The sequence below is a fragment of the Mytilus edulis genome, chromosome 3 (genome assembly GCF_963676685.1).
Source record: "Mytilus edulis chromosome 3, xbMytEdul2.2, whole genome shotgun sequence".
NCBI lineage: Eukaryota > Metazoa > Mollusca > Bivalvia > Mytilida > Mytilidae > Mytilus > Mytilus edulis.
The window spans coordinates 35,789,428-35,806,116 of record NC_092346.1 but is presented as its reverse complement, the minus strand read 5'-3'; the positions used below and the strand labels follow the sequence as shown (position 1 = coordinate 35,806,116).

Genomic DNA, 16,689 nt, shown 5'->3' with positions numbered 1-16,689 from the left:
ATTTCTCTTAGGAGCATTATATTTATTTTGTGTGGCCTTACGAAAACTTATTCTTTATTCAATGTGAATTAATTCTTTTTATCTAGTCAGTTATTGAATTGTATAACTTATGTCATTTTGTTGATGTTTTTTTGCTTAGATTTTGTATTGTCATCTTTATACAAATACATTTTGATACAATATTAAAAGTTGTGTTATTTTATTTGTGCCACAGAAATAGGGTACAAACTATAATAGTGCCTTCTATCTCCAGTGCTTGGTTAGTTCTTTTTCAATTGATCACTTTTGAGTTTGTCCTTCAACGGAAAAAAACTTGTCAATTATGCACACCTTTATGACGTCATTTACCCGTTACATTATCACATGTATCTCTGCACTATAAACGTTTACAATTGTCTTAGTGAATAAATTGTGCAGGATAAACTAAAATAATGTTTGTTTTATAGGTACTTCATCACAATTTCCTATTGACAGCTCAACATAGAAATGGAAATGACGATGCCCCTAAACACACGAATGATGTTCACTAAAACCAAAGTTTTTGACGGCAATGCATGGAACTCGAAAGTTGTCTATTCATTCAAGGTTACCAGACCCAAAATTATTTCTATGCAAGGCACAAACCAATTTTCAGAATGAAATTACCCCCTTCATGACTAAATGGACACCATTCTCTAAAATATGCAACAAAGGATAAATTTATATCTCAATAAATACATCTAAGATAAAATACTCTTTACTTATTGAAAACTCTTTCCAGCTGTCTGTCTAACGGTCTGTTGTTTATAACTTATATGGTTGTATTTTCTTTCTTTCAGTTTTGCCATGTATTTTCATTATTTTTTTACCAAATAGGTGTTGTCTGTTTTTCTTCAACCAATGGGCTTTGAATTGTCCCCTTTTCCCCATTTCACTCTGCTTAAATCAACATGTAAATAGTGAATAGTTATATTGCTAACATGATTTTTGTTATATTCCCGAAACATAAGTAAGGAGCTATATCATCTTACCCTGTCTACCTATTTGTCTATATGCCAAACTCCCCAAACAGTAATGTATTTGCCCTTTGTTATAAAGAACGTGTGATGTTGTGGTGTGGTTGACTTCCTTATTGAAGAATACTCTTGTTAATCCTATTTATACCATAGATTTACTACAGATATATGTTACTATAATTAAAAATTAATTAATGTTCACTGAAAATATTGCAAAATATAAAAAGAAAAAGATCAGAATGTCATGTTGGGCTGTAACATTTGTCATATTCGTAAAGACACTCTTACTTCTATGTAAAACTAGTACACATGCTTTCATTTAGTTCGATTTAACATGCACATTACAGGTTATCAGTATTATTAATTAGATTTCCCTTCATATGATAAATTGATTGTTGTTTGTTTATTATAATCCAGTGGCAAATGTTTCATACATGTTCAGAACGAGAACAAATTACAGATTGGTAGATCCTGCAAAAGGCATGAACCAGGGTGATATGGAAAACTTGATACAAGATCATACAAATAAACGCACCATGGAATGCAGCTTCAAAGTTGTATAAGTCAGACACGCGTTTTCATTAATAAAAATAGTTAGAAAGGAGAAATAAAGTAGGAAGTTGAAGAGCGTTAACACACACACACACACGTAATCAGTTCTGGACTCTACACGATAGATTATAAATGAAGTATATACTAGAAGTGCTATTGCAAGCAATATCGAATCCACCCTTCCCACATTGCCACTAAACTGCAGCCATGTTAGGAGTTTTAAACAGTGAATGCACATACATGCTCTTCAACTTCCTGAGATGATAGAGAACATAGTATTACCTTCAAAGTTTCATTGGGTTTGACCTACCTTTTTAACTGAAAAAATCGTTCTTTAAGCCAGACATTTTGGAAATTCCAAAGTCAAATGACGACATCTACACAAACATTCAATATGTCTATGAAGTTTTATTACTTTTGGAGGATTTTGTAATTTTGACTTTTTTGCTGTCGGTTCCATGCCAACATAGAAGTTCCAAACAGAGGTTTTTAATGCATCTACATAGTATACAATAAAAAATTTTAAGTCTAGGCATTCTTAAATCAAAACCCCTCACGAAATTTGTTTCACATTTATTTCTTTACCCAAGATAACGGCATACTGTTGTAAAATTTCAAAGGCGGCTCGGAAAATTTCAGATGGTGGTCCTTATTTTGGTAACCATTCATGGGATTGGTTCACTAACTCACAGGAATCCTTAAGGCAAACAGGTGGAATAATGTTGAAAATTATAATAACAAATAAAAAAGCGGAGGAAAAGCATTATGGCACCATATCTGAACAAAAGGTTAAATGCAAGATAAAAGCAGCTTTAGTGTGATTTATTTGAAATATCTGTATATGGTATGTAGGAGTTCAGCGTCACAAAACATTAACCAAACATTTATAAATAAATTACAGTAGCAGCTATATACATAACTTCACAGTAAAACTATATCAAATTTTAAAAATATAGATATGTGGGCCATTAATAGTGATGCGGTTGTGCATTATAAAGCAACTAACTACCAATTGATCAATTTGGAAGATAACTATTTTTTTCAATTCAAAGTAAAAACTGAAAGCTTTATCAAAATATAGATATAACTGGCACATTCCCTTCAGACGGTAAAATTGGTTTCAGTTACGATGAAATGGATAAAGTCCTTAAAGTTTAAAAAAAAAACAACCGATGAGTTGCCTTGATTTCCCTTCACAATGTTTCATAGTATCATGGATAGTACATATTTTTTTGTATACAAAGCATTAAATTGCATTGATGATAATTTATAAGATAGCGTTGTTCTATAGATTTAAAGGACAGTATTTGTTATTCTTTATTTAAATGAACGAATCCTGTAATTGTCATATTCTTTATTTTTATTTTTCAAATAGGGACACAGTATTTTATTCAAAAATCTATTTTTTTTAAATAGTAATTTCAGGCAAATGAAGATCAGGAAATATATGCTATATAAGTCATATAACGACATAAACTTTTAGTCTAGAATATCATAAATTAAGCCGAGGTATATTTTAAAAGTTTCACAACTATAAACTAACCAGAGATTAATCTAATCGGAAAACTAATGAAATATTTGTTCAATGCATCTTTGTTAGTATACTTTGTCAGGTAAAATCAATATCTATATTTATCATGACAGATTTAACGTCCCCGTTAAATTTATGAAAACGTTGATGTAATTTTCTGGAAATCCTTTATTGAATTTATGGTTATTGACCATTGTGCTTTCTGTCAGGCTGAAAGAAGAGAGAGTCTTTTTTTTTTAAAGGAATTGGGTTAACAGGTAAGACATTCTGTTGTTTTATGCTGTTTTATTCTGCTTGCCCACACACCTTGCCTCTATTTGTACATTTATAAACAAAACTGCCCCCACCCCCCTGTTATTGAAGTTAGAGGTGTAGCTGTCGTGAGGTAGACTGAGTTGAGCGTTCATAAACATGTTTAACACCGCCGCATTCTCTGTGTACATGTTACAAGTCAAGATCTTGTAATTCATTTGGATGTGATTGTCGCTGATTCAGATCAAACTAAAAAAATGCGGTAAGATTGTTAAAGAAGCAACTCTTCACTAGAGACCAAATGGCATTACAGGTCGTACCTACAATAAGTCACCATACGATCGTCAACGATGAGCGAAACCCTTACCGCATAGTAATTAAGCCATAAAAGGCCCCGAACTGATAAATGTAAAACAACAGAAAATTAAAGGTCTGAATTGTGTAAATAAAAAAAAAGTGATGGTGCAGATTGGGATAACACTACAGAATAGAGAATAATTAATTGGCAAAAGATATAAAGAATTGTAAAGAATAGAGACAAATGAGGGAAAAATAGACGAGAGAATAATGAGGTGCTTAAATATAATAATAAAGAATAGAGAAAAATGGCTTAATACATTAAATAATTTAGAAACGAAGAACCCGTCCAAACCATTAAATATGATAAACAGCAACAAACAACAAACACTAAACTACAGGCTCATGACTTACATAATGTTTGCTCGTGTCCCAACCCTCCCCGAACCTTGGTCAGTGGTGTAATAGCACAGCACAAGGACAAACTCTAACAAGAATGTGTCCAAAGTACACGGATGCCCCACTCGCACTATCATTTTCCATGTTCAATGGACCGTGAAATTGGGAAAATAATCTAATTTGGCATTAAAATTAGGAAGATCATGTAATAAGCAACATGTGTACTAAGTTTCAATTTGATTGGACTTCAGCTTCATCAAAAACTACCTTGACCAAAAACTTTAACCTGAAACTTCCACTTTCATTTTCTATGTTCAGTGAACCTTGAAATTGGGGTCAAAAGTCAAATTTGGTCTTAAAATCAGAAAGATCATACCATAAGCAACAAGTGTAGTAAGTTTCAAGTTGATTGGACTTCAGCTTCATCAAAAACTACCTTGACCAAAAACTTTAACCTGAAGCGGGACAGACGGACGAACGAACAGACGGACGAACGGACGCACAGACCAGAAAACATAATGCCCCTCTACTATCGTATGTGGGGCATAAAAATCAACTGAACGATAAAAACTTTCAAAAACACATATATTATAGGACACAATGCACTAATATGTAAGTACTCGGCGTTACCTTATAAGCTAGTATGAAGCCAATAGCAACTATCATACATGTATCTAATACTAAAATATTTATCAGTACACATCCCACATTTTACTGATTTAATGTGAAGACGTCATTAACATTCCTAGGAAAACCCTGACTTTGTGCAATACAAAATTATAAGGTTCGACATCTTGTAGGACCGTGAATGTACACATGTGTATAACAGTAATATTTAGTTGGGTTTTGATTTATCGATATTTATACCGATAAAAACAATATTCAAAGATACTTAACAACTCACTATAAAACAGTTTTGAAGAATAAGTTAGTTTAAAGGATCGAAAAGTTTACCCGAATCGTATAACTTAAGTTACAGGATCGGTAAACACGATCTCGTTGAAATTAGAATCCCATTAGAATGTGCTTTTCCGTTTGTAAAAATGATGAAAACCGCTGCGTCTGAAAACCCCACAACTTTTCTGGATTTATCTTTAACCGAATGTTCGAAAGCCAGGATGTTTAAGAACAGATATATTTGAAGTGGAGTTATACATGTATGAATACAAAATTCATAAAGGGTTCCGCGGAACCCAGTGTCTCGCCTACTTTTGCTGTTTGTCTATGTCTTCAGTGTGATAGGAGAATGCAGATATTAGATTTACAGTTAATGAAATAAAACATTTGAAATGTATGAAAACAAGTTATGCTTGTGAAAAATGAATACAGTATGCAATCAAATCTAAAGATTTATAAAAGAGTTGAAACACAAATTTATAGAATAAACAAATGATAAGGAAGATAACTTTTACATTTTCCTCTATATACTATATCTTTTGATTGTAAGAAGCCTCTGTTCAAGTTTGGTCAACATCGAGGATGGTTTATCATGTATATGAATCTAATAAATGTATTAAAAAATTGAATGCAGTCTTATGTAATGTTAATTTGAAGGAAAACTAAGTCTATTTACAAGTAATATTCGGTGAAAAAAGGAAATATATTTATTTTACAAAATTTCTCCTAGATACCAGCTTTTCATCATGCATAAAGGAGCTTATGTCTTATGTTTGGCACACATCAAGGATAGGTTAAGAAAGTTATTAAAATGTTTAAAACTTTAACCACATAGTACATGTAATGTTAACTGGCAGAAAAACTAAGTATAAGTAAAATACGGCTAAACTTGTTGTTTTTTTTTTTTACAAAATTTACTTCTGGATACTACCGTATCTTGTGATCATAAACAAGCTTCTGTCCAAGTTTGGTGAAAAACCAGGATAGCTTAAAATTTCAAACCACAGAGTGTAAATTTCAGGACGCCGCCGACGACAAAATCGACGACGCTCGACAAAAATGGTCATAAAACAATAGCTATATTCAAAGAAAGAGACTTGGTATGATTGCTAATTAGATAACTATCCACCAAAGTTCAAATGAAGTGGATATAAGCAATTATAGGCAACAATACGGCTTTCAACAATGAAAGAGACCCATACCGTATAGTCGGCTTTACAATGTCCCAATAATGAAAAACATGAAACATTTAATTGAAAAAACCAACGGCCTAATTTATAACAAATCAATTTACGAAAAAACGAATATAACCTACATGACCCAACGACAACCACTGAACTTCAGGCACATAAAAATGTGACGGTGTTAATATAAAAAAGAAGATGTGGTATGATTGCCAATGAGACAACTATCCACAAATGACAAAAATGACACAGACATTAACAACTATGGGTCACCGTACGGCCTTCAACAATGAGCAAAGCCCATACCGCATAGTCAGCTATAAGAGGCCCCGAAACGACAATGTAAAACAATTCAAACGTTAAAACTAACGGCATAATTTATATAAAAAAAATGAACGAAAAACAAATATGTAACACATAAACAAACGACAACCACTGAATTACAGGCTCCTGACTTGGGACAGGCACATACATAAATAATGTGGCGGGGTAAAACATGTTAGCGTGATCCCAACCCTCCCCCTAACCTGGGACAGTGGTATAACAGTACAACATGTTTGTGAGCGATCAACCCTTGTCCTTACCTTGGATAGCACAACATTTAGAACAAACTATAAAAATCTGTTGAAAAGGTCAAATTTGCCTGAGAAAGTTGAAATCTTAGTTTCCTATCAATTTATAGATTTATGAAAGGATAATTTCAGAAAGGTTTGTTTTGTATGGTACGTGTGTGTCATCAAATATAATTTCCCTCACGTTTGGAATGAAAACTAGTTACATTATAGGCACTACTCATCGCATTCTCTTAAACAAAGTTTTCAGTTAATTTGTCATATGTTATTCAATAAATAAACTTTTGCGACAAACCAAAACTACTATAATAAACGTACGTTTCCACAATGCAATATTCATTTATAATTGATTCATTCTATCATATCTATTTATAAAGACTGGTAACATGGCAGTTACATTCAAGAAGAGTGATCAAAAACAAATGAACGAGTGGCTCGGCGGGAATAAAAGATACACACTTTTATTTAAAGCAACTAGGGATGGCTGTGATGCTACTGCATTCCATACAAAGTGCAATAACAAAGGTCCGACAGTGACTATTATGTACAACACTAACAGCTCTGTTTATGGTGGATATACCTCCTTGAGTTGGGCTAGTACTCAGGGTCATCAGGTTGATGAGAATTCGTTTCTATTTCGAATCTATCAAAACGGTAACTGGAAGCCAGTAAAAATGCCGGTCAAAAATACTACATATTCTATATATGATAATGGGGCATACGGACCTACATTTGGAGGTGGATATGATCTACCGTCTTTTACCAACACCATAACTCTTACTGGTGGTTACTTTCAGTTGAACGGTGCATTATCCTTCGGACACTCATATAACTCAAATGGAGAAACATTAGATTCCATTTCTAATGGACACATGAACGTGAAAGACATTGAAGTTTACTCCGTAGAAGGTTAGACATACAACTGAAATAAATAGAAAGACTAGATCTATAAACAGTATTACGCATAACTTTAACAATAATATCAAAACAATAAAATTGATTTTGGTATATAGAATTGATTCTGGTATTTGCATAACACTTTGTATTTGATCTTTGTACTCCAAGAATACAAATTTGCCGAAATCGTAACATTAAAAAATTGTTATTTCGATATTAGATTTGTAAACTATAAATTAGATATATGCCAATTTATATTTTTAAAATCAATTGAAGTTATTTTGATAATTCAAAACTTAGTCTCCTTTGCATAAATTTTGTCTAGGAAAAAGGAATAGTAAATAAGTTGGTACATATTGTGATTCTATTGTACCACGAAAAGCTCAATACAAAGAGGTCAACACAGATTTTTTTTTTATAAAAAATATTTATATTTTACGTTACTTTTCCGCTTGAACCGTTGCATATCTTATTATCGAGTTATCTTTGGCGAAGACAAAGTCCTACCAGTGGATGAATGGTCAAAACTTCCTAACCCGTGAATTGCATTTATCCATCGTTAAGTTTTAATCCTCTTGACAAATATTGTGCATAGCTGAGCTCAAATTAACGAGTTGAGTGTACATTTCTTTCACTTAATAATCATAAAACAATACATAACCAAGCAAGAGAAAATAATAACAATGTTAATTATAAATATTGTATATCATATTTGCTCCCAGTTTCAGATACCAAAGCGGATCTTGAAGAACCATGGAGAAAAACTCCCCAGTGGAATACAGAAGTAAGCCAGTTCATTATTTTAGCCCATCTGGCCTGATATGCATAACGCTACTTAAGTAAAGACTTGTTCCGAACTGAAGGATTTTGCTACGTGTCCTACAATAGATTAGTACTCGGATAGGAAAGTGACTTGATGCATATCGTATCTGGCCTATTTGAAGACATTATTTTATGCTATAATTGAATCAATATTTAAACAAATTAAGCTGGGACTTACATATTTGTCAGGTCTACTAGTACTGGAAGTATACACTTCTAAGTAAAACTTTAAACGTCAAACTTTGTTCGCAAAAGGAGTAGTGGCATTAACCATATGTGGATTCTAAATTTTTTAAAGAACTTTAAGATAATTTTAAATCTTGGTCTTTTTCTGACTTTAGGTCTAGCAAAACTTTAGATTATTCAACCCTAAACCACCATTCCCCATGTGAAATTATAATTTTGAAAATTCTTTGAACAACAAAATTGTTTTATATTTCTTCTTGAGTGACGTTTACATTCTGACCTCAAACACGCGACTATACACTTGAGTTGATGTTAATGCACTCTGACACAGGACTTCAAATATTTCAATCCTTTATGGGTTGAGTTAAAATACATATATAATTAAGCAATGACTGTGGTTATTAAATTTGATAGATGTTTTTTGTGCTTCTTTGTTAAATATTTGTTTGTTTATTGTGACACAGTAATTAATGACTGCTGTACCCTTATTTTGACAATTTTACCTAGTATTATGTCTGTTTTGTTCACGCATCGTTTTAAATATAATGGAATTTAATGCGACTGTCATACAATTGAGAGGTTTAGCGCTATAAAATCAGGTTCAATCAACCATTTTCTACATTTGAAAATGCCTGTAACAAGTCAGGAATATTACAGTTGTTATCCATTTTTTTTTATGTATATGAGCTTTTGCTTTTGCCATTTGATTAGGGACTTTCCGTTTTGAATTTACTACGTTGTTCAGTATTTTTTTTATTTTAATTTTTTTTTCCATAACCAGCTTATTAACGGAAAAGATAATGTAGAGTGAACACAGAAGTAGGTCTAGATTAAACTTTGATTAATGAATGTGAAGCACACTTGAAAATCCATGGTCACTGCTCTTTGAGAGTAATTTGTTTTTAAAAAATAGTACTTTACTTTACACGAAATATTGTATTCATTTACTTAGGAACATATACAAATAAATAAAAATTGGGGTATTAATTGTCTTCTGATTGGTTCAAAGTATTACTTTCATTTTCAATGTTGTCAATTTTTATGGCGACACGCCCACTCTGACGTTGTATATTCATGCGCCAACATGTGTGTACGTTTTTATTGTTAATATAAGTAATAAAAAAAGTTCTTTGAACCTTATTTTTGATAGAAATTTATTTATAATGATGGCAATAATTTGATTTGAATTTATTGAACCATAAAATCCAATTTTGACTCTTCACGTTTTACATAATCCGCTTCGCGGATTATTCAATGTGAAGAGTCAAAATTTAACTTTATGGTTCAATAAATTCAAAATAAATAATAGCCAAGGTTCAAAGAACTTTTTATATTATTTCATATAGATATATCTGATTATGAAGTCAATAGTTTTTAATAACAATGAAATTGCTTTTGCAATTTAAATATTTTTTGATAAATAGGACAATGTCATTTTTGTATCAGTTATTTGAAACACTGAACCAAAAAAGAAAAAGAAAAACAATGGCGGTCGAGCGTGCGGCTACCAACAGTATCCGTTCATTAACATGAAAATGTTTTGACAATATCTTTACAAATTCAGATATGTTGTTTCCTGTGACTAAATGAAGGTCAAGTTATATTTTCACGATTTTAGCTGTTTTCGTTTGGTGAGTAACAGACCTATCAGTAGTGGTTTGAATTATATAAATTTGAGTTATTTCCCTTTGCACAGAAATAGTGTAATTGATACTTAATTTCTACGTCATTTGATCTCTTGTTATCATATGAATTTGAGTCATTTCCCTTTGAACAGAAATAGTGTAATTACTAATTAATTTCTATAGTAGATATAGGAAGACGTGGTATATGTCATTTTGGTCTCTTGGTTATTTTGAGTTATTTCCCTTTTAACAGAAAAGTATCTCATCAAAAATTGAATTCTTGAGATTCTTTGATATGCTGATTTTAACTTTGTACTTAGATTTTTTATATTGGACCATAATAAGGAAATGCCCAATTTGATTCTTTCAGTTCTTAAGCCACATTCATTTTGTGTCACAAACCTATGCTGTGTCAAATATGCAATCACAATCCAAATTCAGAGCAATTTTTAGGCTAAATGTTGTGTCCACCATGACAGCCTCTTGTGGTTTATTTATTTGGTGTCCTTCGTAAATTTAGATTTATCGATGATTAAATGAAAATTTGTCCAGCCGGATTGGATAAATTCTTTATAATAAAAGTACAGATACACCTATTTTACAAAAAGAGTTTCCATACCTTACATTATTTGACACAATAAGTATGAAAGAGTTACCATGTTTATAAAACTAGATGTAGAATACTGTACTTTTTTTTGTCAAGAAAGAATACTATTAGAAACACTCCAAGATATATTATTTTTTTATCAGTTATTAAGAGCACTGAAAGAAAAGATAGAAAGATACAAACCTTTGAAGGAATTAAATGTTCCACAGGCACGAATTTTATTGGTTGGACAAGTAGGAGCTGGAAAGACAAGTTTCTTCAATACCATTAACTCTGTTTTTCGAGGATATATAACTAGACAGGCGTGTAGTGGTAATGCTGAGCATAGCTTAACAACTGTTGTGAGTATAAAATAAAGGCTGAAATTGTATCATTTTGTCACCATGTATCAAACATCAAAGTTTTCAGCTCAATCTGGTTGGATCTTGATCGTATTGATTGATCTTTTCTCATAGATCCACATCCTTGCCTCTTTTTTTTATTCTCATATTGTTTTTGTTATTAGTTTTTAGATATAATTCACTAGAAAATGCTCATTATTTTTTTAATTGTAAGAACATTACATTGAAGAACATATCAATACAAAAAAAAATTTATTGTGGGAGATAAGGCCTTTGTGAGTAATTTGAGATAAACTTTTAAAATATAAGTTCAACGATTGCATGGCTTTATTTAATCAGACACATATGTATGATCGTGCATATTTTGAATATGGAGATAACTTACATAACAATGTATCGGTCTAAAGGTGCATTCAGTCATTAAGTTCAACAGAAAAATCACCACAATACGTCATTTAGCTTGTTTACGCGAGTTTTATATAAATATTATTCTTAAAACCTTTATTTAAAGAGTAAAGTCCATTTCATTTCAATCACACTTAGATACGAAAGTTGATTAACCCTAGTATGATTAAATTTAAAAAAAATGAATGATTATACTTAAATTATATCCTATCAATTGCTTTTCTACATTATTTTGGTAAAGTTATTTAAGTTAAGATATTTGATATAGCTAAATGTAGCATCGAAGGATTCCCGTAAGCAGAATAAATAAATTTGTATATATGTATAAATCTTGAATTGATGTTCATTACTGGTTAGCTGATTAAAAAGAGATTTATGTTACCAAATAATGATACATGTACAGAAATGTATATATAATTTTTTCCCAGTATCGAAAGTACCAAATCAGAAATGGAACATCCGGGAAAGCATTGAATTTCAGACTCCATGATACTAGAGGACTTGAAGCTGACCAGGGAATGGATGCTCATGGAATGTGTTATCTACTCGATGGTAATTTACCTGATCGATTCCAGGTACACATATTCGTAGTAGTGATCTGAACATAAATTATAGAATTGCAAAATAGAGGGATTTATTGAAGTCGGTTAACTACATTAAGTTGCCAAAAATATTATTATAGATAATTTTTCAGATTTAGATATTAAAGAAAAGAAATAACGTTTTATAACCGGATATTCAACAATATTTATTTTCATTTTAGTTCAATCCATCTGCTCCAGTTACACCTGACATAACAGGATTTGTTGCCAAACCACAATTTGCTGATAAAATACATTGTGTTGTGATTGTCATTGATGGAAGCACAGTAGACGTAATGCCGGAGAAGGTGATAGAAAAGATGAAGGGATTTCAGATTCACATGAACCAAAGAGGTAAACAAACTTATTCCTATCCAGTTAGTTTATTAAATTCATATTCCAATTTAAAGATGCATTGATTACAGGATTTGGAATGAATCTGCAATTGCCGATGGTTTTTTTTATAACAATCAAATCGTTATTTCTAGGCGTTCAACGTATGCTAAAACATTGGTTTCTCAGTTTTGGATCTCAAGTTTGGGTATTTGCAACTGGAATTCGCATTATATAATTGCGTTATTCATAATCTAAGATTCTGACCTTTTGGTGAGTTAAATGCTTATTTCTATAGTATCGTAAAATACGTAGAAAGCCGAATTAAAAACCGATATATATATGATGACTGATTATGAGACGTTTCCAATTACAGTCTCAAACTGAGTTTTTATAAAACAAAAGGAATATTTATTTCTTCTTGGCTGCACAAAAATACCTAGAATCAAAATGTTCAAGTTCCTAATAGTTATCGAAGGTACCAGGCTTAGAATTTAATACCTCAGACGCGCATTTTGTCTTCATAAGACTCATCAGTGACGCTCAGATCAAAATAATTATAAAGCCAAACAAGTTCAAAGTTGAAGAGCATTGAGGACCCAAAATTCCGAAATAGGTTATGCCAAATACGGCTAAGGTAATCTATGCCTGGAATAAGAAACTCCTTATTTTTTTCGAAAAAATCATACTTTTGTAGACAGGAAATTTATAAAAATACCATATAATTGATATTCATGTCAACACTGAAGTGCTGAATACTGGGATGGTGATACCCTCGGGAACGAATCGCCAACAAGCAGTGTCATCGACCCAGTGGTGTAAATAGTTATCAGAGGTACCAGGCTGATAACTTAATACGCCAGACGCGCGTTTTGTCTTCACTAGACTCATCTGTGACGCTCAGATCAAAATAGTTATAAAGCCAAAACTAATTGAAATGTAATGGCTCCCAATTTTTTTTTATCTTTGCAGGCATTCCACAGCTTGTATTACTTACGAAAATAGACAAAGTGTGTGAGGCTACAAGTGAAGATCTATCACAAGTTTTCTCCAGTCCTGTCGTACAAGAAACTGTAGATAGAGTTTCACAGATATTGGGACTGCCAAGATCTAATATCCTACCAATAAAGAATTACGAATCAGAAATCGAACTTCAGGATAATGTTAACATTCTAACCTTGTTGACCTTGCAGCAATTACTGAATTCGACAGACGACTACATGTTTAATTACCTTGACCAAATTGAAGACGAAAAATTACAACAACTTAACATTAGAGAATAGATGAAAAAAATAATCAAATGAAAGAGCTGAACTTTAATTTTTACTGTCTTGTTATTAAGTATAACATTAGGCGATCTTCTCAAATTAATTACTTTTAGATCAACCTACAGCAAGAACACTCATATCTAAATGTTTAAAAAGTCAAATGATTAATAACATGAATTACACATAGTATTACATTAAGGTAACGTCAAAGATAATAATGGTGACTATATTTGTCAAAAGATTAGTCGTTTTCATGTATTCTGTTACAGAGACATTGTGGTTCTAAAGAAAGAAAGCTTTTAATATAGAAAATCAGAAATTTTGTTTGAATTTCGACTTTTAAGGCATCTAGAGTATGTATAGTTTTGCAAACTATAAAATTAAATCATATAAATGTTGATAAAAAAAGTTGACAACTTGTCTTTTCGTTTTTGGAACAATATATGAAATATTAATCAGTTTTAAGGCTTAGCATTCACTAGATATATAAAAGATAAATGCATTTTGTGTTCAAGAAAAATAAACTTTCTTGGTTTTTGATGGGCATTTTTTCCCTTTCTACAGAAGGTGTAAAAATAAACAAACACCTGAATTACTTTAAAACTGTCTATTCACTGACTCAGATAAACTCTTTATCTCACCTTTATAAACATGATATAGTTGTGAAGATACCCCTTGTCCATTTCAATTAAGGACAATCAAAACAATACAAACTGGTTTTTACCTGAGGATGCATCTCAAAGTTGTACCACAACTTAGTTAATTTTCACACCTTATGCATGAAGGGAAAAAAATACCCATCAAAATCTAAAAGAGATTTTATCTTTCTGAAACACAAAATGCATTTAACCCTTCACAGGTAAGTCTGTACTCAGAGTAGTTTTTGACATGTAAATACAGCCATATTTGTCCGTTTGTTTTGATGAACCTTATAGACTGTCGTCAAGTACTTTGAGTAAATATTAGCTATTCGAACACACCCACTCTAATTTTGTGATTCAAAAGAAAGGTATTTCACTTGACCCATATATTTCATCTTTTAGCACTGTGATTTTTTTATGTTAAAAAGTCACTTGTAGCCTTGATATATACAAATGATAGCATCTGAAGCGAGATGATGTATCGAATACTTTTGCTTTATACGTTTTCAAGACAAAATATTCAACTCAAACACGCCTTAACATAAAAAGGTGCACTCGATTTTCACTTTTCAATGCAACTGTTGTACATTTTTTGGATTTTTCTCTTGATTCACATAATTGAAAGGACAGAAACGAAATTTGAGGAACAAATAGATTGATATGTTCTCCCTCCTTGGATTTTTTTTACATTACATTTAGTATTTATCGCCTTCTCTAACACAGAGCTTCGATTCTTTTGTTCTATTTCAACTTGGTTTCTACCTGTTATATGTTATTATATTGTCGGTTTTTTATAGTACGCAGATATAAGAAGATATGGTATGAATGTCTAAGAGACAACTCTCCATCCAAGTCACAATTCGTAAAAGTAAATCATTACAGGTCAAAATACAGTCTTCAAAACGGAGCATTGGCTCAAACCGGACTGCTAGCTATAAATGGCCTAAAAAATTACTAGTTAAAGACCATTCAAACGGGAAAATCAACGGTCTAATCTATATAAAAACGAGAAACTTTAAACACTTATGAACTACTCTTTGCTTAATCGTTGAAAAAGATTTATTCATTGAAGTAACACAATAATTCATTTGCTTATTTGTCTATGGCAAAGTGTTATACTGTAATGGATTCATATTTATGCAAACACTGCAAAAAACGCAAAATTAAAACCAAATCAAAAGTACTAGTTTTAAAATGATCTGACTAATCTTAATTAATTAAGAAGCATGTCCATTATGAATGTCAATACATTTGGTACATCCAAAACTGTTGTGACAATGTGCTTGAGGTAAACTCAGATTTTTCAAACAACTGTCAAGCTGTCGTATCGACAGAGGGCGACATTATGTTTCATTTAGGTATAAACTTGAAGTAAAGAAAGTGAGAAAAATTAAGATATTCTGGAAAGATTCCATGTACTATATACAAATATTTCTTCAGACATACCGATAACAATGTAAAAGACAGAGATACAAAATAAAAGAAAAAGAAAACTGACTTTCATAAATAAAAGTAGATTTGGACTAATCGTATAAATGAGACTACAAACCATTATATACATTGAAACCAGGATATACATTTTTATTTAATTTTATAATCTCCAACAATACGGTCTTCAATATGGAGCCTTAGATCAAACCGAACAGTAAGCAATAAAGGTCCCGAAAAAATGACTAGTGTAAAACCATTCAAACGAAAAAACATACGGTCTAATCTATATAAACAAAAGAGAAACTGGAAACACTTATGAATATAGTTATCAAAGGTACCAGGCTTATAATTTTATACGTCAGACGCGTGTTTCATCTACTCAAAACTCATTTATGACGCTCAGATCATAATAGACTGAAAGCCGAACAAGTATAAATTGCAGAGCACTGAGGACCCAAATAGCTATAAAACCAGGTTTAACCCACCATATTCTTTTTGAGGAAAAAATGATTTTACCAAGTCGGGAATATGAAAGTTGCTTTTGATTTTGCCATTTGCATAGCGATTTTTCCGTTTTGAATTTCCCTCTGAGTTCAGTATTTTTGTGGATTTACTTTATAAAATACACCTTAAATATTTGGAATGGATCTTCAGATCATAACATTATAAAGAATTTGATTCACTTTGTAATGTTTTTCTTTTCATTTTCCCCATGTTATACACAATCATCTGCAGACAAAATTTAAGATCAAGCTGACAATCTAGTCGAAATATTTAGGTAAACCAGTAGATTTGGTGTTTTTTAAATGATCTTGAATAAAACCATAAATGAAACCATTACTTAGTTCTTCATTGCTGAGATTTAAAACTGTA

General features: G+C 31.6%; 1 protein-coding gene across 1 annotated transcript; it reads left to right on the top strand.

The window, feature by feature from the left end:
• Positions 1-3,187: 3,187 nt before the first annotated feature.
• Positions 3,188-14,164, top strand: LOC139516356 (interferon-induced protein 44-like). The gene is made up of 7 exons (XM_071306418.1): positions 3,188-3,335; positions 7,057-7,588; positions 8,299-8,360; positions 10,960-11,157; positions 11,991-12,137; positions 12,326-12,497; positions 13,449-14,164. The coding sequence occupies exons 2-7, from the start codon at positions 7,066-7,068 to the stop codon at positions 13,757-13,759; spliced, it is 1,413 nt and encodes a 470-aa protein (XP_071162519.1). The 5' UTR covers positions 3,188-3,335; positions 7,057-7,065; the 3' UTR covers positions 13,760-14,164.
• The last annotated feature ends 2,525 nt before the right edge of the window (positions 14,165-16,689 follow it).

Excerpts from the sequence above, each read along its gene's own strand:
- LOC139516356 (XM_071306418.1), top strand. The coding sequence starts at position 7,066 with ATGGCAGTTACATTCAAGAAGAGTGATCAAAAACAAATGAACGAGTGG. Across the intron at positions 7,589-8,298 it reads TGAAGTTTACTCCGTAGAAG|TTTCAGATACCAAAGCGGAT; the intron begins GTTAGACATACA and ends ATTTGCTCCCAG. Across the intron at positions 8,361-10,959 it reads CTCCCCAGTGGAATACAGAA|TTATTAAGAGCACTGAAAGA; the intron begins GTAAGCCAGTTC and ends TTTTTTTATCAG.